General features: G+C 51.9%; 9 protein-coding genes across 9 annotated transcripts; 5 read left to right on the top strand and 4 right to left on the bottom strand.

Moving 5' to 3' along the window:
- Nucleotides 1-95: 95 nt before the first annotated feature.
- Nucleotides 96-734, top strand: FIBRA_08505 (uncharacterized protein; the record flags this gene model as incomplete). Its single annotated transcript, XM_012330148.1, has 1 exon — nucleotides 96-734. One exon carries the CDS (start codon nucleotides 96-98, stop codon nucleotides 732-734), a length of 639 nt encoding a protein of 212 aa, XP_012185538.1.
- A 463-nt stretch (nucleotides 735-1,197) lies between these two features.
- On the bottom strand, nucleotides 1,198-2,562 carry FIBRA_08506 (uncharacterized protein; the record flags this gene model as incomplete). Its single annotated transcript, XM_012330149.1, has 3 exons — nucleotides 1,198-1,791; nucleotides 1,841-1,983; nucleotides 2,046-2,562. The coding sequence occupies 3 exons, from the start codon at nucleotides 2,560-2,562 to the stop codon at nucleotides 1,198-1,200; spliced, it is 1,254 nt and encodes a 417-aa protein (XP_012185539.1).
- A 623-nt stretch (nucleotides 2,563-3,185) lies between these two features.
- Nucleotides 3,186-3,951, top strand: FIBRA_08507 (uncharacterized protein; the record flags this gene model as incomplete). The annotated part of the gene is made up of 3 exons (XM_012330150.1): nucleotides 3,186-3,309; nucleotides 3,370-3,735; nucleotides 3,788-3,951. The coding sequence occupies 3 exons, from the start codon at nucleotides 3,186-3,188 to the stop codon at nucleotides 3,949-3,951; spliced, it is 654 nt and encodes a 217-aa protein (XP_012185540.1).
- A 42-nt stretch (nucleotides 3,952-3,993) lies between these two features.
- On the top strand, nucleotides 3,994-4,388 carry FIBRA_08508 (uncharacterized protein; the record flags this gene model as incomplete). The annotated part of the gene is made up of 2 exons (XM_012330151.1): nucleotides 3,994-4,275; nucleotides 4,332-4,388. The coding sequence occupies 2 exons, from the start codon at nucleotides 3,994-3,996 to the stop codon at nucleotides 4,386-4,388; spliced, it is 339 nt and encodes a 112-aa protein (XP_012185541.1).
- Nucleotides 4,389-4,476: 88 nt separating this feature from the next.
- FIBRA_08509 (uncharacterized protein) lies at nucleotides 4,477-6,201 on the bottom strand (the record flags this gene model as incomplete). Its single annotated transcript, XM_012330152.1, has 5 exons — nucleotides 4,477-4,633; nucleotides 4,689-4,832; nucleotides 4,885-5,270; nucleotides 5,317-5,421; nucleotides 5,485-6,201. 5 exons carry the CDS (start codon nucleotides 6,199-6,201, stop codon nucleotides 4,477-4,479), a joined length of 1,509 nt encoding a protein of 502 aa, XP_012185542.1.
- A 710-nt stretch (nucleotides 6,202-6,911) lies between these two features.
- On the bottom strand, nucleotides 6,912-10,137 carry FIBRA_08510 (uncharacterized protein; the record flags this gene model as incomplete). Its single annotated transcript, XM_012330153.1, has 7 exons — nucleotides 6,912-6,965; nucleotides 7,028-7,548; nucleotides 7,611-7,988; nucleotides 8,058-8,149; nucleotides 9,107-9,503; nucleotides 9,578-9,958; nucleotides 10,017-10,137. 7 exons carry the CDS (start codon nucleotides 10,135-10,137, stop codon nucleotides 6,912-6,914), a joined length of 1,944 nt encoding a protein of 647 aa, XP_012185543.1.
- A 2,523-nt stretch (nucleotides 10,138-12,660) lies between these two features.
- Nucleotides 12,661-14,092, top strand: FIBRA_08511 (uncharacterized protein; the record flags this gene model as incomplete). The annotated part of the gene is made up of 7 exons (XM_012330154.1): nucleotides 12,661-12,916; nucleotides 12,977-13,079; nucleotides 13,130-13,187; nucleotides 13,249-13,570; nucleotides 13,629-13,714; nucleotides 13,777-13,854; nucleotides 13,925-14,092. The coding sequence occupies 7 exons, from the start codon at nucleotides 12,661-12,663 to the stop codon at nucleotides 14,090-14,092; spliced, it is 1,071 nt and encodes a 356-aa protein (XP_012185544.1).
- A 1,042-nt stretch (nucleotides 14,093-15,134) lies between these two features.
- Nucleotides 15,135-16,110, top strand: FIBRA_08512 (uncharacterized protein; the record flags this gene model as incomplete). The annotated part of the gene is made up of 4 exons (XM_012330155.1): nucleotides 15,135-15,208; nucleotides 15,262-15,579; nucleotides 15,642-15,895; nucleotides 15,956-16,110. The coding sequence occupies 4 exons, from the start codon at nucleotides 15,135-15,137 to the stop codon at nucleotides 16,108-16,110; spliced, it is 801 nt and encodes a 266-aa protein (XP_012185545.1).
- Nucleotides 16,111-16,946: 836 nt separating this feature from the next.
- On the bottom strand, nucleotides 16,947-18,569 carry FIBRA_08513 (uncharacterized protein; the record flags this gene model as incomplete). Its single annotated transcript, XM_012330156.1, has 1 exon — nucleotides 16,947-18,569. One exon carries the CDS (start codon nucleotides 18,567-18,569, stop codon nucleotides 16,947-16,949), a length of 1,623 nt encoding a protein of 540 aa, XP_012185546.1.
- Nucleotides 18,570-19,186: the final 617 nt, after the last annotated feature.

Here is a 19,186-nt window from a genome sequence, read left to right on the forward strand (position 1 = left end):
GCACGCGCAACCCGCGGGGCGGGGCGGGCAACGCGACGCCGCTCGTCGGGTCCCCGCTTGTCAGCGCAGCCGTTGCCACGCCCGATGACGACGCGATGGACGCGGAGCCCGCGCCCGTGGGTAGCGCCGACGCGATGGCGGACGGCGACGCCGGCGGGGAGGCAGAAGCAGAGGCGGAGGTGGAGGCGAGGGAGGGCGCGGGGAACGGAGAAGAAGCGGCTGGGCCCACGAGCGCGCCGCCGGGGCCGAAGCGTGCTGCGCGCTCGCGGAGGTCGCGTGCGGCACCGAGCCGGCGGCGGAACTCGAGTGCGAGCGCGTCGACGGGGACGTCGGCGTCGGTGTCGATCGCGGTGACCACGCGCACGACGCGCAGTGCGCGCGCGGCGCGAGAGCGGGATGCTGCGTCTGACCGCACGAGCAGCGGCGGAGAGAAGGCGCAGGCGGAAGGAGAGGTAGAGAGCGAAAGCATGCGGGAGGACGCCGCGAGCCGCGCGCCGAGCGAGAAGGACGATGTGCCGGCCGTCTCTGCGGAGGAGCTGGACGTGTCTACACCCAAGGCTTCTGGGGAACAGGAGAACAGGCCGATGGTTGAAGATGAGAAGATGGTCGTGGCTCCCGCGGAACCACAACTGCCTCCCCCGCAGGCGCTACAACACGAAATAAAGATAGAAGAGAAGAAAGAAGAGAAGGAGGAGGGAGAGTTGAGCGAGGACGGGACTCCACCAGCAATGTAATGAAAGCGGGTATTGCATATTTATTTCTCTCCTTTTCACGATCTACCGGTATAGTACCAGCCGCTGTGTAACAACATTGCATCGCGCTCGCGCTCTGTCCGCTTTCCACGCTATCCGCTACGATTCTTCATATTGGAACCCACACTGTATCCCCCCCGTTCTTGTTCTTGGCCGCCATATATGTTTGTACACTACCTAGGTACCAATCTTATCTCCCCGCTTGTCGTCTTGTTCTTGTTCTCCAACCACTCTAGGTTTTTCTGGAGGAAGGTCCACAGACACAGCAAGCGTACTGTCCTACACTTCAGCGAGGATGTCGCTTGAAGAGATAGAACGACGACGACGGCCCCGTGTCCTCAATCAGGGTATGTTCCTCGATTTGTCTAGCATCAAGCCACCATCCTAAGGTGCTTCATCATGTCGCAGCATGAACCACACGTTCGCAGACAAGCCTAGAGTCGTGTCACGCAGGTGGCAGAAACGTTGTCCAAAGCACCAGCGACACCGCGCCCCACACGACGCTCCAAGCCACCCACCGCCGTCCCCACGGAGGGTGCTCCACTACGAGCCATGCCGCTCCCCAGTACGTGAACGGCATGGACGCTGCGAGCCGGAGGACGATCTGCGTGTGTGCGGCGAAAAGCAGGGCGAGGGTCAAGACAAGCGCGTGGATCGCATGGGGCGCGAGCGTGGGCGAGAGGAACGGCGACGACGAGGGGGATGACGCAGCCTTGGGGGAACCGGCGAGGAGGGCACGCAGGCGGGGGAAGAGCGCACGGGTGAGGTAGAACCACGCGAAGGAGAGCAGCAGCGCGAGGACGGGGGACGCGATGAGAAAGTTCGGGAGCTGCTGTAGTGTCCAGTAGCGCAGGAAGCCGACGTCCCAGTACTTGCCCTGGACGTAGCTGTAGATGACCGGTGGGGTGCGCGCGCACCACGGCGCGGGCGTCGCTGGGAGCTCACAGAAAGCGCGGTACGCGGCGTATTGGTATGCGACGAATGGGGCGAGCACGACCGACGTCAGGGCGGTCGCATAGGCCAGATTAACGGGCGAGATCTAGACAGCACGGTTTCAGCAGAGTTAAGTCAGTGGGAGACGGACGTACGGGTCTGCGAGCGAGGAAGGGCTCGATGAGCAGGCCCCAGAGAATGAATCCGCCAAGCATGAATCCGTTTGAGCGGAAAATTGCGGCAAGGCTGAAGCAGCACGTCGCTAGGAGCCACCGAGACCTGGCGCAATATAGCATCCCTTCGTAGCGATCAGACACGAAGAGAACATCCGCCACGATGTCTGTCAGAGCACAAACTCACCTTGATAGGATAGGTACGTGACGAATGGTTCGCTGTAGCTGGCGAGCCGGAGCGTTGCAGGGCTGCTAGGGAGCAGAGACAGGAGGGAGGAAATTAGGGCAATTGTCGGCGATTGGAGATGGTGCAGGGTCAGACGATAGAGAGTGACCGTACTGCCGGCCAGACAAGCAGCAAGTGCACCGCTCAGCAGTAAAAACTCAATGTCCGTGAAGTCGTACAGCCTCTTCAAACCGACCGCCTCCAGCGCGTATGCCATGGCCCGCATGGTCATGGGGGCACCAGGGAGGAATGCCCATTCGTGTTCGTACACGTAGCCTTCCTGAGCGATGTGGGCAAAGTAAAACGCATCCCAGCGCAGCAGTGGAACGCGGTCGCTATTCAGCAAGGTGCGAGGAGACGAGTCAAAAAGCGGGAGAAATGAGAACAGGTAGGCGGCGCCGGCGGTGAGCACCCAGAGAGCGACGGAGAGCGTACGCAGGAGGCGGATATGCTTTCCGCTCTCGCTGTTCGAGGACATGTTCGAGGAGGAGGAAGAGAAGACTTTATTTATTTATTTAAATAATTTCCAGCAGCCTCATTTTGCACGGGAGGAAAAGGCTCACGGCATTCGAAAGGTACCTTTCCGATCCTTTCTCCCGGCCTTGCCTTTCGCATCGCCAGAAGACGGTCAATCCTTTGTTGTATCCGCACATGTCTTGTTCAGACCTTGCTTGCTCCGAAAACATTCTGCCCATGCGATAGTCAGAATACTTACGACACGGTGCTCAGACGATTTGCTCGCTCAATTCTGTCCGTCAAATTCGGCCGGGTGCAGTTCTATCCTCTATGTGACTCTTGGCCTAAAGTCACTGGGTATCTGTGTATCTCGCTCTCTTATACCTGAACTGTCTCTATGGTTCCTTCATGACTTCCCACTCTCGCAGGCTGGAGGCGCCGTTACGAGATATGGCCAATACGCGATGTCAATAATCGTCATAGACGAAGAGGATGGAGACCTATGTTCGGTATAGATTCCAGGTCACCAAAAGATGTCCAAGGATTAGACCGCTTCCTGGCTTGGCTTTAGGCTGTCCTGTGTCCTGTGAGACGCCGAGGCCCTCTGATCTCGCTGATTGTCTCCCCCCTCAATTATATGCAGCGATGCAGTCCCTCGTCGTGGATGACAACGGTACGCAGCTTGCCTACATCGACAGAGGCCCTCCGAAGACCGACGCGGCGACGTATCAGACCGTATTCATATTGCATGGATTGGGCTTCACAGCTGGTCAGTTGTCTCCATTTGTCCCGTCGAGTTCATCTTAGCATGACGCATTTCCGTCTACAGCTGTCTATAGAAGGCTAATTGCGAAGGCTCCAGAGCACGGATTGCGTGTTGTAGCTATCAACCGGCGCGATTATCCTGGTTCTTCGCCACTGTCTCCCCTGGATCAGGCTGCACTCGTTGGTACCGACGACGAGAAATCATCGTTCCTCTCAGCTAGAGCCTTAGAAATATGGTCCTTTATCATTCGCTTTATCAAGCAGTACAATCCTCCGCCCCTCTCAAATGGCGGAAGATCCGGTGGGGTTGGGCTCATGGGATGGTCTCTAGGCAACGCCTTCACTCTTTCAACCATATCAACCATACACTCACTCCCCGTCGGATCGCAACATTTTATCAAAGATTACCTTCGGGTGCTCATCATCCATGGTAAGTCTGTATGCGCTGCACTTGAGTCTCTGTCGTGATCCTGTCTATCTAGAGCCCCCCATGTCAGCTCTGGGCCGCCCAAACCTTCCTAAACACTGGATGCCAATCCTGGATATCACCATTCCAGCCGAAGAGCGGCACGACATGTGGCTCATCTGCGTCTCCGCTTATTTCAAACACGGAGACCTGTCTAAACGCGACCCAGATCTCCTGTAATACGCCGCTCCCTCACTTATACGCGTGCCGACCGCGTACAACATGAATGAGGACGAGGTCGCCGAGATAGTACACTTACCGCCTTTAGCGGGCTCTGACTTGATGGTCATGACCAACCTTCGCGCACAGTTGATGGCTGCTCACATCAAGGCGTGCTTCGACAAGGACGTGAGGAATACTCTACCTCGCATGAGGGTGTACGTCATAATAGGGGAAAATTCGTGGGCGTCAATCTTCCCCAGTGTTTGGGCCCTGGAAGATGAGGACTGGGCGCGTGGAGGAGGATTCTTGCACACGGAATGGATTAAGGGTGGGAATCACTTCGTGAGTGAATTTGCCATATCGTGATGCCGCCTTTGATTGTGGAACCCAACGGGCAGACGCAATGGGATGAGCCGGAAACAATGCTTCGAAGTTGTTTAAATGCATTCGGGTAAGCGTGGATCGGGGCGCGGTGCCTCACGAACTCATAATCAGTTAGTAATTTGTACAACAATGCAATGTCAAATTCATGAATAACGCTATCTATGGATCCTCGCCAGCGGTATGATCATGAATTAGGAGAGACACCAACTCTACCCATCGTTTCACAAACCCTTCTACGATATCCTGAGGCATTGAGCGTGGGTTATAGTCCGCGCTAATCGTAAGACGATCTCTCCACGACCATACGCGGAAAAATCTGCTCGACAATATCTAATTAGCAGAACGAACGCATGGAGACGATAAATATTTACGGTCCGGGGTCAAACTTGTTGACGGAGGTAACGAAACTGGTGATCTCCACCAGTGTGCTCCCGTTGGAATCTGGGTACGTGGGATCCAGGTACAATTCCCCCCTGCCGTCACCAGAGTACCATGGTACTGCTACAAAACTTGTCCTAATAACGCCTCTTTAGCAGGCTCGGCTATCTCTTGGCGAAAATACCCTACGGTGTGTTCTGCCTGAAGGCATTGATCATTACTTCTGTCGACGCTGGGCTGATCGCCAAGAGCGATTTGTATGCCTTCTGTCTCAAGTACTCGTCTTTCGTGGCATGTGCGACGCGGAGGAGGCGGCCTTTAGTGTCATTGACCGCAGGATCGTATACAACAGAAGCTGGAATGAGGAGAGGGGAAACGCCGAGGCAGAAGCCTGGGTACTGGTCGCGCTCATTGTATGGCTGCCGCAGGCGTGGGCGGGTGTCCATCATCTGTGAATATGCGAACACGGCGGTCTCGCGTTTGTCTTCAGGCACAGGGTTGTCTTCTGCGCAGACTAGGGTGACGGCCGCATGACCTGATATGCGTATCAGTACAGGTCGAGAGGAAGGTTCGATCTGTGCACTTGCAGACGTGGTTGACCGTCAAGCCGAGGCTACGCACAGCGCCGAAAAGCCGCTGGCTTTCTGCTTCCGTGAGGGTCGCTGTGGCCCTCTTGGTTTCTAGAGGGAAACGGCCTGAGATTCGTGGCTTGAATCCATGTTCACGCTGCCAAGATGAGGCGGATGTATGTTTGGCATCCAGACACATACTTGCAGTAAATCGGCTCACCTTCTTAGATTCCACAAGGTCAGTGATCACGCTCATGAACGTCCCGTCGTATACGGGTCCTTCACGGATTTCTTCTGAGCACAATATGCCGTAGGGCGATGGGAGAAGATTCCGCGCTTCGGTTCCCCAATCCAATTCTTGCCCCGGCTCGCGAGGAGGGGTGGACATGAATGTGACAAGCTTCTTCATGAATTGCGTGAACACGGCCTGGAGCCCCTTGGTGTCGAATGTTATATGCGACGTGTGTAGGAGGATGCTACACGTCTTGTTCGATGCTTGGTGCGGCAAGACGTACAAGAACGTCTGGTCTCCATTATCATCTCTGATGGGCTTGCATGAGAGCGAGTGCCGGAAGTCTTCGACATCTGCAAAATCCTCCTGCAGACGAACGGTGCTTGAAGCCCACGCTTTGGCTTCGTTCGCGCTCCCTACAGGCTTGTAGACAATGTGAATGTTGCCATCGTTGTCGTACACAGTGTGCGCAGCGATTGTCGGCACATCGAACCGCAGTGCCATCCATGCATCCCGCATACACTTGAGGAGCTCGGGAAGTGGAAGCGCGTTCGAGAACGAGAGCTCCGCTGTGAATATCAATACGTAGTCCCCAAGATCAAGCCCCCTCCAGATAATTTCCATGAGCTCGCCGGCAGCGGCCTCGCGGCTGAAAGAACCATCTGGGGCTACCTTCCACTCAAACCTTGTGAAGTCTATGGTCATTTTCAGGAGAACCAGGCAATGGGTGAAGGGAACTCGCTGTGATCAGTGGGATGTAGCGGGGGACTTTGATCTTGTATAAGTAGTATCGACGTTCCCAGCTTATGGCATAATACACACTGATGTGTTCGGTTGTCGGCATGGGTTTATGTGATCCGCCAGTACATAGGCATCATTTTTGTTGTGTTTTTACTCACCTCGCCTGTTCAACGTGCTACTGGTACGACTCAATGATGTCGAATGCGGATATTGTAGTGGCGTCGTAGTGGCCAGATGACGTGGACTATGGACAGAAAAGAAGATAGCCGTTCTCTGCTCAGCGAAGCCGTTAACGTTAACGGAGACTACAGCACAGGAGTCCAGGTCGGGACGCGGAGCCACGCGCCACCCGGTGCCTGCACAGCACCGCGGGCTGCCGCATGTATCTTGGCTTCTCCTGTTTCACATTTGTTTTAATTTCGAAAGACTCGCAGAATATAAGTATGACTCTGACGAAATTTATTTATTTCGGAGGAAATCATCTCCAACGCGCAGAGGATTTGCGAAAGCGCTGGGAGATGAATAGTGCATTCGGTAGATGCAGTTCGTACCCATTGCAATTATTCATTCCAAGAATGTGCAGTCTGTAATACTTATACAATCCGCCCTGAATTACCTACCATCCCGAAAATGCAGCTACACCATGCATGCGATTAGGCAATGTTCGCGTAACATCACAATAGGTCCGCCAAAAATCTGAGAGTAGCTTCGGGCTGGTCCCAGTGAGCCTGCAGAAATATCATTCGTGAGCAAGCTCATAGTATCGAAATGTTTTGAATAGCAGGCTCACGAAATGATTAGCCCCTTTCAGTCTCCTAAGATTGATTGTGCGTCCATTCATCAGACGAGCCTCCGCCTGCAGCTTGTACATATACCACATAGAGTGCGTAAACATTTCGGGAGACATGTCGCACCAGATGAACTCAACATTCAGATGTGGGCAGATTGTTTTGTCAAAGAGGGCGCGACGTATGTTCTCGTCATATACTTCCCGGTCGGAAGCCCCAAGCGGCATGACCAATGGGGCAAAAACCTTCCGGTCGGCACATTCTGTTACCTCAAGCGTAGACATGCGAGTGAGGGAGGGGGCGTGATGAGGAGGCGGGTCCTTGATTGACTCTGTCGCTGTACCAGCGACTAGCTGTGCCGTGTCTGCTTCTGCAAGTGACGACAAGAGCGATGGGGAATGAGAGTAATAACTCGAGACCCAAAGCATGAATTCCGCCGCAACCTCGTCAGTCGGTTCTTGAGCGAGAAAGGCAGGGCTAAATGTGTACGAATCTGGTGCGCCGAGGACAAAGTCCGGTGGGTCTGCGTCGAGGAGACATGAAATGTAAGCCAAATTTGTTGCATGAATAGCCGGTGATTCTCACCAAACAGAATTAGCGTCCGTAAATACTGATTAAAGACTGCTTGAGTCTCAGCTGATAATTCATCAGCGTGCGCGAGCGTACTGAGTGTCGGGATATTCCCCATGGACCATCCGAGCATAGCTAGCCCTCCTGAGACTGACTTTCCTTCTCCGGAGAAAACAACGGGCGGTATGTTCTCGGCACGAATAAATGATTCGATGAAAGACGCAAGCTCAAGACCTTGTGACCGAAATATGGACTTCTGGCCGCGAGGGCCCTCTCCGAGTGCGTTGAGCTCGTTATCCGAGTAAGGTGTGGAACCGGGATAGTTGCGAAGATTCACAGTAACAATGCGTAAATTGTAAACTGATGCCTTGACCAACATAGCACGGAAGATTGCTATCAACAAGTTATTGTGCTATACATTAATATCGAGTTATCACTCAAGTCACCATGAGAAATACTCACCGCCATGGAAAATGGCACCATGCACTAGCACAAGAGTGACATAGGGTGCCGATCCAATAGGTGCACCACTGTCTTCATATTGGAGTTGGATGCTATTGTCGCACACTGAGACAAGGGGCATTGCTTTCAAAGACAGCGGGGTTGGGGGAGATGGCATGTTTCAATCAAGGGGAACAATTTGTACATCCGAGAGGAAACCATTAGTCAAGTTGCTGCACGGCTAAACCAACCAAAGTGCTTTTTTCAGGGATGAAGGGCCGTAGGCGTCCGATAGGAGCATGGATTCGTCAGCGAAGCGTCTTGTGGCAAGATGGTACTAGTGGCTGTGGCCTGTAGAATGAATCGTGCGAAGTGACAATATACTCACGCACTAGTAATAGACTGGAGGTTACTTCGCATCTGGATCTGCTTGAGCATTTGTTTTGTGACTAATTTATACCATGAATTCATTGGAGTTGGAAGTTAATGCGACAACGGAGTATTGAGGGTAATCAAACCGAACGTATTTGTGCAGTCACTCGCAATTCAGAGGATCCTTGCCGTATAGCACTTAAGTGGCGTACTAGTCGCAGGTGAAAGTCAGAACTGTCAAGGCAAGTGGCATCAGCGCTCCGTGATACAGCGCGTTCCTTGCTCCTAAGCCTATTGTCGCCTTTTCGTGACCGCAGCTCCGATCTGGTCACGGATTGTGGTGGCACATGAGGAATGCAAAACGGACCCGCATAAACGTTATATATCACAGGAACAACCTATCTCACACGGAGTCGTCATGGGAGACTTTGGGATCAACCAGCCACTACTTCGAGATCGAGATCGAGTCGGCGAACATCTTGAGGACAACATCAGGTTGATCCCAGTGGGGCTACAATAGCAATAGGATATCATTAAGACTAAGACAGGAAGTACTCGCCTTGGACAAACTTACAAAATGGTTCGCTCCATTCATTCTCCTCACATTTACTGTTCGGCACACCGAAGACTGAGGTCCGTCCAGTAGCTTGTGGATGTACCATGCGGTATATATACACTCTCCGGGAGACATGTCGCACCAAATAAACTCGAGGCGTAAATGTGGCCAGATCGTCTTATCCATTAGGGCGCGCCGCGCGTTTTCGTCGCACACCGCAGAATCCATATCGGATAGCGGGATAAGAAGTCTGCTGAAGATGGAGGGCTTAGTACATTCCGTTTGTTGAGCAGCTGTCATACGACAGATAGTCGGTGTTTGATGAGGAGGATCCTGGAGCCACTGTTCTGATACGCCAGCATCAAGCTGCACTTCGTCAATCTCTGCAAGCGATAAAAGCATTGCAGGAGAATGTTCGTAATACCCGTTCACCCAAAGGGTGAATGTCTTTACAACTTCGTCCGGGGGCCCTTTCCCTGAGAGGCCAACAAGTCTGGATCTGCGTGGGCCTGGACCCCCGAGGACAAAATAAGGAGGGTCTTGACATAAAATAGCAAATGTTAATGTTAATAATATATTCAAGATCTAGGCCAAAATGCGAAATATATCTTACCAAACAATAATAGTACTCTCAGGTACTGCTCGAATAAACGCTGTGTCTCTATGGGCAGTTCATCGGCATGTGCAAGCATGGAAAGCACTGGGAGGTTCCCCATGGACCATCCGAGGACAGCTATACCTCCAGATAAAGGTCCTCCTCTTTCAGAAGGCTCAACTGGGAGGTTTCCCTCTGTTTGAATGAACCATGTAATAAATGCCGCCAACTCCAAGCCCTGCTCTCGAATCTGACCCTTCTGGGCTTCAATGTCGCCGTCTTTGAGTGCATTGAGCTCGGTAGCTGAATAGGGTGTCGAGCCGGGATTATCGCGAAAATTGAGAGTAACCAGGCGCAAATTGTGGCCTGCAGCAAAGTAGAACATGGGGCGGAATATCGCTGCACACACAATCATCAGAATGCATATCCTAGCAGCTTGTCTTTTACAATCACTCACCGCCGTGGTAGACAGCGCCATGTACTAACACAAGGGTAGTGTAATCATCCGAGCCAGGAGGTACACCGCTGTCTTCGTAGTAAAATTGGAATCTATCGTCGTTCACTGACGCAATGGGCATGCTTTACAGCAGATAGTGTCGCAGAGCTAACAGTCTATAACATGGACCTAAGGAGAGAAAGAAAGTAGCAGCTCTCGTGTCAGAGCGGACGAAACCGTATCATATATGTATGAGCTCTTAAGGTTCGCTATTAATATTGCTGATGTGTCCTTTGGATTCTCATGGGTGCCAGGCTAGGACAGGAAGATATGATAGCTCACGTGTCCATGGCATAGTACCCAGTCTGAGCCACAAGGTGCGCTACTGTCTTTGCGGTGGATCTTAGTTCCTTTGAGCAGGTTTTGAGATGGGTAGGAATATAAGAGACCCGTATACGTGACTTTCGAGGAAAACCTGAGAGCTAGATATCAGCGATCGCGTGCCGAACTCAAATCTGTCAAAGACACCAACGCGTATCTTGTGACCGCGGTTCAGACATCTCCTAACTGGAGGTGTCCACGGAATAGTCCACCACCAACGATGCATATAACAGCTCGCATCAAATATCGACGTCAGCTTATTTCTTCATCACCACGCTACTAGGAGATTCAGGCATGTACGTAATAATCATGAAATGGAAGTAGATATATGCAAAATCTATGCCAGATATTACCTACGAAGATGCCCGTCGCGAACTTCACTCGCTGACCAGGCAATCCCTAAGGTTCAAGAGTGGCCTCGCTCACCTATAATTGCATAGATAGACATACCAGTTCGGAGCTACCGAAGATGCCTTTGAGCCGAGTCGTAGTTGATAGCAGCACCAGTGTGCGCCATCTTCCGAAACTCAGAACAGTGCGTCCAGGCCTTTAACAGATGTTCGGCTGGTTTCAAAGGCTACAAGGGTAGGTTGTCTGTCTCAACGAAAATTTTTGAGCGCGAAAATCAACTCACGAAGTACTCGTTCCCCATTCTCCTCATTAACTTCATGGTGTCCTCCACTACATAATGAAAAACAACTGATCCAAATAGACACGGATACCCGTGGAGGTACTTCAATCACATAACAGAGCCGCGGAACTCATGAAAGGCTCCCTTGTCTCTAAACAGCCAGATGTGAGCATCGGCCATTAAAACACGCTTGTGGCTCACCGGAGAGGCTGGTGTGCTGCATTACAATATCAACCTATACGCACGAGGCAAAAATGATCATGAATATGCTGCCATAGCCTGAAATCAACCCAGTGGCTCCGAGAGGTCGAAAATGGATACAAGGCGAAAGGTATGGAAAGAAGAATGTGTTGATACAACCATAAACTCCAGCTTGCCCTGGCACCCTACGGGGTTGAGCCGAGATGATTGCGCCTTCCTCAAAGTGATGTGGATCCCTCGCATCAATCAAAGTAACAACTGCAACAGATGCGACAACACACTATGTCTTCAGCACTCGGAGTCGACGCAGAAAAGTCGTACTGGATGATATCTCTTGTAGTATGCAATTGAGCAATGCCGACTCGCATAGCGCAAGTTTCGTTGATCTTGCGGAGCCAGAAACAATTCGAAGTCCGAAATCACCGCGTCCTGCAGACTGTCCTGCAGTCCTCCGGGCCCGACTGGTCAACCCACGACGGACTGCTACTAGTATTGACCGCTAAACCGGTTTGTCGACCGAGTACGAGCTACCAAGGCATCTGAAAAGATATATTTTAACATTTGCCTTGTATATTCGTCTGTGCCGAGTCAAGAATTATCCCCTAGCCTTGCTTTCTATCCACTCAGAGAGATTCAACAGATATGATGGAACATGTCTCTTTGGGGAGATCGTCGTTGAAGTTGTCTGCAATGAACATTTCGGTTCTAAGCCTGCCTTCAACGTCACAGATTGTGAGTGTAGCACGTGTTGGTCTCTAATTCCTCCGACCGATGGTGAACTTGACCTCCTGATACTTATAGTGCTCCGGTTTGTCTCCACTCTGCTTTGAACCTCAGCTACCCTCGTGCGTGCACGCATCAAGTTGAATGAAAATGCGCACGGTATGAGCGCAGCAGTGCAAGTATGTCTATTGTCACCAACTCCTCACCGGTGGAATTATATTCAAGTTATATGTATACGCGAAGCACTGCCCAAGTCCGTTCTGCTCTTGTCTGCTTCTAGCCAATTGTCCCGCGAACAGCCAAACCGACTGCCCTCATGTGCTCACTGACAACATAACATTCTTTACGACCATATCAAACTTTCCGGCCCCACATGGCTCACCACTCCAGGGTCATCTCGATTCCGACCATCTTGGCAGTCTTCATTCGTATGTCTTCGCACAACGTTCGCACAACTGTGTCAGCCATGCCTTCCAGAACTCCAGAACCTCTACGATGTACGGTCAGCTGCGCGATCACTCGGGAACGATATGGTCTTCTTTCGGCCCTAGACTCGTGAATTTGCACCTCTCCGCACCAGATCTTGAGGGTAAAGAGTCCGTGTATGGCACCAGTGGTATATAGGCCTCAGCTGCAGGTAGCTTCATCCATACGTGACTCACACTTCGGCGAGTTCGATTACCTGGTAAACAACCTCGGCGCAACATATCGCTGCAGCTGGCGGTACCGATGTTTTTGTCCTCATATCTCCTCACTCTCGTGCTGCCTCTTATCGCGCATCCTTTCTCAGGAGGTGACGATTCAACTCGTGACAGCCTGAAGCGCAGAACTACTGCGACAGAGGCGCTGCCAGCCCCATTCTGCTTCCCTGCGCTGGGGTTCGTGATGCCACCAATACTTCTACCCGACGATGCGCTCTCATTCTGGTGGTGCGATCCTAGCAAAGAGTATGCGTTCGTCGGCTTCAGCTACGAAGTCACTGCGTGTATGTACATCTCTACCTCAATTCACTAGGTCGTCTTATATACCGTATGTCACTGTATAGGCCAAGATTCGGAACAGCTACACTCCGAATTTGCTGATATCCGGCAGCATTTTAACTCGCGGTACGTGCGGCTATATGGCGCATGTGATCGCGAAGGATTTTAGTGCGCCTTCAGTTTCACGCCCAATGGATGCAGTCTGATTATCTCGCCAGTGACGACATCGTGGATGCAGCCTGGGACAACGGGCTTGGCGTTCATGCGCTTATCTGGGTGGGTTTTGTTTTCCTGTGCTCCATTTCTACAAACACCTGAATATCCCTCGTGCGCGTAGTTTGGATTCACGGGCGGTGACATCTGGAAGACAAGGAGGGATACATTGCTTGCAACGCTGCATGCAAACCCGCGGGCTAAGTTCGTCACTCGCGGTGTGCAGTTTGGCTCCGAGCCACTGTACGATAACGTTCTCCCGCATCAAGCACTGGCGCATCAGGTGCTCCTCGCACGAGCTAACCTCTCGAGCGTCGGAATCCCTGTCACAGTCAGCGAACTCGCGTATGGTTACGAAGAACGCGGTGGCGCACAGGACGTCCTAGACGCAATCGATTTCATCAATATCCACATGCTGCCATTCTTTGACCAGAATGCATCAACTGGTGTGTGGATTTCCTGTCTTGGTGTGGTTGGACTGATGACTCGGGTTGCCGCCCGTAGCGAACGCCTCGTGGCCGATCGTGGTGGATAAAAACCTAGACTTCTTCATTGAGCACGGAAATGGAAAGAAGATGTACTTTGACGAGGTATGTTCGCTTGCCCCCGGGAGATCTTCCCTTATATATACACCATGGTGCCTTGTACAAAGAACGGCTGGCCATCTGTCACATCCCCGAGTGTTCAGCCCAACAGCCCGTATGCGGTAGCCAATATACCGAACGAGCAGGTGCGCCATTTCTGTGCGCCAGGATGCTCATCGAGACGAGCTTTTCATATACACGTGCACGTCCTTACAGGCGTATTTTGAACTGCTTGACTCCAAGTGTGAGTTCCTGAAGGAGGTCGAAGGTGGCGGCGTAGGCTGGTTCGCACACATTTATTCCGACAACATGGAACCCGGCTATGGAATTTACAACTCCTCGGGTTACCTCAAGTTCCCTTTTCATCCCCGTACACACTGCTAAGAAGTCTCGTGGAATAAATCGAATCGGCCGGGGAATGTGTGTAGATCAAATTTTGGAAATGTTTGAAAGGAGATACGTCTGCCGAGGGCAATTGACGAGGTTCGACGGTAGAACACACGTCGAATTCTCGGAAACTGGCCGATGGACTTTATACGCAAAGAGCGTGGTAAGCGGGCTAACCAGAGGCTACCAGTCTGCTATGGTCGGTACCCGAATGCGATATCCAATGCTGGAGCTCAGAAAATCGGGTTAAAATGCGATCTCTTTTGGCGCATGTCTGGTACATGCTTGGCGGCCAGACACCGCGTTTTGCCCACTCGTGCCCAGACGTGTCTTCGACACCCACGGTGGTCCCGTTAAGCTTGTTACGAGACAAAAGCGCCGAAGCATCATGTCAGTGGCGTCCGTCTGATCATACGGTGGGCTGTAATCACGCTTAAGAATACAGTACCCAGACGTAGCCGCAGCAAGTACTTAGGAGTGTGAAATTCGACCATGGTGGCTATGCATTCTAAACACGCCCTGTGCATGCCGGATGTCGTAGTTGGAATGATGGCGCAGGTCCGTGTTCATCTTCTCGTAACTCAAGTTATCACACAGGTGATGGACTTCCTGGACGCTATACAATGAGTTTCCTATAGCACGGACACGATTGCACACTCAAAGTACAATTCGGTTTCCAAGTCGACAACACCGAGTGGGAGTGATCGAGAATTCATATTCAGCAACCACATAGGGGGTAGCCGATACAGTGCCAAGCGCCCAGGACTCGGAGGCCTGGGCAACGGCCGCAGCCCGGCTGTGGAGAAGTTGGACATCCGTCGCGGTCAGCACTACCCGTCCGCATCGCAATGGCCAATAAAGCGTTTGTTTCCGCGCTCTCCTCTCTCTTTTCATCTCCACCATTGTTGCAAGTTTCTTCAAGTCCCACCCTCACACAGCAGGACTGTCTTAGTCGCTTTCTTTCTGTACCCTAAGACCTGCTTGCTCCTAGCTCTCCGCCGTCTTCAGTGCTCTCGTTTAGAACTAGATTCCTCCCATCATGTTCTCGTCAGCTAAGAAAGTCGCTTTCGCAGCATTCGTGGCCATCGCGGCACAGACCGTCTCAGCAATTTCGTGAGTCGTATTTGTGCCCCTATTGTCTGCATCGACCGACCATTCGTTTGCAGCATTTCTTCGCAGTGCCAGTCAGCTCTGGTCTCGGTTGTTACCTCATCCGAATCCAGCTGCTTGAACGCAGAGGCCCTCGCCGGGCTTGTTGTCGCTGGGAGCAACTCGTCGCTCATTAGCCCGCTCAACAGCTGGCTCACGGGCCTCTGCTCGCAGCCTGAGTGCACAAACTCGACGCTTGCCTCGCTTGTGAACAGTGTCTCATCCGGGTGTTCGTCCGACCTGCAGAGCCTCGGTATCACTGCAAACGCAAGCCGGCTCACTCAGCTCGTGCAGGAGGCGTACCCCACTGTTCGCCAGGTTGTGTGTTTGGCTGAGTAAGTGGCGCGTCGATTACTCGTCTTGTGGAGACGAGCTCATGTGTACGGCACCGTTGTAGCACATCGGACGGCAACACGCTCTGTGTCACCGAGACGCTCACGAATGTGCAGAAGTATGTCGGCCCTATCACTGCGTCTAACGTGCAGTCGATCGTCTCCAAGGCACTTGCTGGCAGCCTTCCGGACGTGCCGAGCAACGTGACATGCACGAACTGCACCCGCGCGGCGCTCGACATCGTGAACACCAACTTCCCGGGTCTCCTGAGCGGCGGAAACAGCACGATTTCAGGCCAGTGCGGTGCGAACTTCACCAGTAAGTGTTCATACTTTTGGTTGCTGCAAATGCGGGGCTTGTGGCTGATTCCGACTACAGGCGGCGCCCCTCCGTCGTCGATCACTCAGATGGCAAACAAGGCGGTCGCAAGCAACACCACCAGTGGTGCAGTTTTCGGTGCATCTGTACCCGCGCTCGGTCTTGCGTTCTCCTCGCTGCTTGTGGTCTTCTCCGCGTTTGCAGTGCTTGCTTAATGTGCTTCACCATCCTCCATTGAATGGATTCCCACTTCCTACCCATGGACTTTATCGTATGTATGTAGCGTATAGTTGTGACATCGGACATATCCTTTTGGAATGCTAGTTCACTTCCTATTTGTACCTTGTGTGATTTATCGCCGTACCCACCCGAACCCAAATGAGTTCTGAGATCCTAATCTTATGATGGTCTCGCGAAGACATAAGACCAATTTCCACATATTGTTGGCCTGGTCTGAAATGAAAACGAACGATTCGATGGCAAGTTCCTATACGTCGCCTCTTGTCAAGGCAGTGGTCATGTCTGGAACGTCGACGTGGATGCAATGAACGTTGCAACTCAATTCTGAGACATGAAACGAGAAAGTCCTTCGCAGTATGTAAGAAATCACATCTCGACCAGCATGAACCCCAGTACCGCATGACATCACGAAAATGCGGGAACGACTATTTGCACTAGCGGCAATTATCAACTCTGATATGAATAGACGTATCCAGATAAGATACGTATGGTCTAAGATCAATCCATGTCCTGAGCATTTCTGAGCATATCCGTCTATATCTGTACGTCACCATACTTTATGAATACCTGTTTGGGCGTATATTAACTCTCGCATTTTGCTGATGGAAAGAAGTAAACAATACCCAGTCCAACTGACGGTGGATCACTGGTAGGCCATGACACAACTTGAAGGAGGGTGAAGGGCAACCGAAAAAGTGAGGTCGTAGAAGAAGGAACGGGTGGAAGGACAAGGACAGGGAGAAGAATAATAAATAACAATAAGGTACAGAGAAGGGATGAGTGGTTTGGGGATCTGAAGAGGAGATGGCATCTAGAGATCTGTCGGCAAGGGGAAAATATTGGCCTTGATACCAAACGCTGCCAAGCGTTTGAGGAGAAAGTTGATGGAGGTGATGAAGGTGCAGTCAGAGACGTCAGTGGTTCCTTGAACTCCACCGGTGAGTATGCCACAAATCCTGCCGATACCGTCGATGACCACAGACCCAGAGTCTCCACACACGGAGAATGGGCCAGATTTCGGGTTACGGGGCAATACGCATACCTCCTTCGACATCTCATTTGCTATGCCATTACCGTATACTCGAACGAAAGCCCGGATGGTGTTTAGGCGGCCAACGGTGAATTTGGACGTGTTGCCGTTTTTCAGGACCATGATGGCTGGGTCGTTGTGGTCTGTGTTCTTTGGATCAGGCTTGAACATCTCCTGGTCTGTGACGGTCCCGAAACACTTCAGAAGACGATCACCAGGATACTTGAATGAACTTGGGTTGGCAGTTTGAGGGTACATCCATGCAAAAAGCTCGCTGATCTCAACATAGCCAAGGTCAATAGCGTTGCCAATGAAGTTCAGCCTGGCAATTTTCGTGGGGTGCACCTCAACAACTGCCCAATCCTCGGTAAAACCATCTTTACCATAGTTGGGACGAATGGGTGGTGACAAGACAACATGGCCAATGATGCGGTTTTCTTCCTCCTGCCAATCTCTGACGACGTCGGCAAGTAAGTCCTCGAACGCTTTGATCGCCTCGTTTACCTCATCCATCTTCAGCTTTATCGATCTCCGCTCTGCTGCAGCATCATCCTTACTCTTCATCTCATTAGCGAGTTTCAAACGCATGTTGAGTGTATCTATGACGTGGTTCTTGCCATCGATTGCGGCCTTGATGTCCTCAAGTCGAGCATTGAAGGTGGCTTCACCCAACAGCATGACATTTCTGCGAGGCGCACCAGTGCTGTTGCAATACCTGTAGAGCTTGTTTTGTTCCTTATTGGGGGGAAACAAGACATGTCTAGCAGTAAGGAGATAGAGGATGCCAGGTTTGGCAGAGTCGACAAAGAAGAGACCACCAGTTCCTTCAAAGTTGGTGGTCTTTGCACCGCAGATAGAGAGGCCAAGAGACGTAGAGAACGGCTCACGGAGCATGGCGGCAGGATTGGCGCTGATGGCAGGCTTGTATAACATTGCAGCTTGAGTAAACTCGGAGTCACGAATTTCGACATGAACGTCATCTATGCCATTCTGGATGAGAATATTGCGACAATGGACAGCCACCTCAATGCCAAGCTCATGAGAAAGAGAGCCGGGGTTAACTCCTATGAAAATAATGGCAGGAGGAGAAGATTGGCCAACTATCCCAATGCGAAGTGGGTTCATGCTGGTACACTGAACCCCCTTTTCCTGGAAATACAGATCAATAGCAGGACCTACAGTATCCTCCCAGACAGTATCAAGAGGGTGAACACCAAGAGGGGTCAACTCCTTGAGTTCCAAGTAGGCTTCAGCACCTGTTGGCTGCATCCAGACATCCGAACTAGAACGGGCGATAAGGCGTGGCTTAGATGGTAGGCCATAATAATAGAAGATTGCTTCAGCAGCAGATGGGATATAGGGAGTGCCATCAGGAGGTAGACTGGTGATCTGGTGGTTGAGCATAGTAGAGATGAGAACTGTTGACTTTGAATTGTCAGGTGCTAGTGTTAACGTTGCCTGGGGCACTAGTTGAGAGTTTATTTGAGTTGAATACAAGCTTTGACTCATCGAGATCCGATTTTTTCAAGCTTTGATGACTCGGAATTGACTCAGCGGCTCGGAATTATCACAGGAGTCTCAGTGGCTGCGGTTGATGAGATCAAGGTGTCGGCTGAGATGTCTTCGACAGACTAGCAGGGCGCGCCCACCCTCCAGCCACTTCTTGTGCCCATGCCCACCCCCCATGAGTTTCGCCGTGAGTCTGTTTGCTCGAGGGACACGTCCGCTTCCTAGGCACTCGCCATGCCCGGCGGAGGTGTCAAACACACCACCCATCTACACAACACCACTGCGTCTATCCTCGATGCACGACGCCTCATTGTCCCACCCCAATCTCTTCTTGCCTTCCCGCTCTTTTCACCTCGACCACCATGTTTCCCATGGCATCGACGTTACCTTCCCCGTCGCCATCAAACGTGTGCAACCTCATAGAAGGTATCTCGCATTGTCGAGGCGGCCGAGCACAACATTAGGCTCATTCACGACTGCGATTTTGGCGAACGCCGGGTCGGGTGCTGGGT

This window comes from Fibroporia radiculosa (genome assembly GCF_000313525.1).
Source record: "Fibroporia radiculosa TFFH 294 genomic supercontigs, scaffold642, whole genome shotgun sequence".
In the NCBI taxonomy this organism is placed as follows: domain Eukaryota; kingdom Fungi; phylum Basidiomycota; class Agaricomycetes; order Polyporales; family Fibroporiaceae; genus Fibroporia; species Fibroporia radiculosa.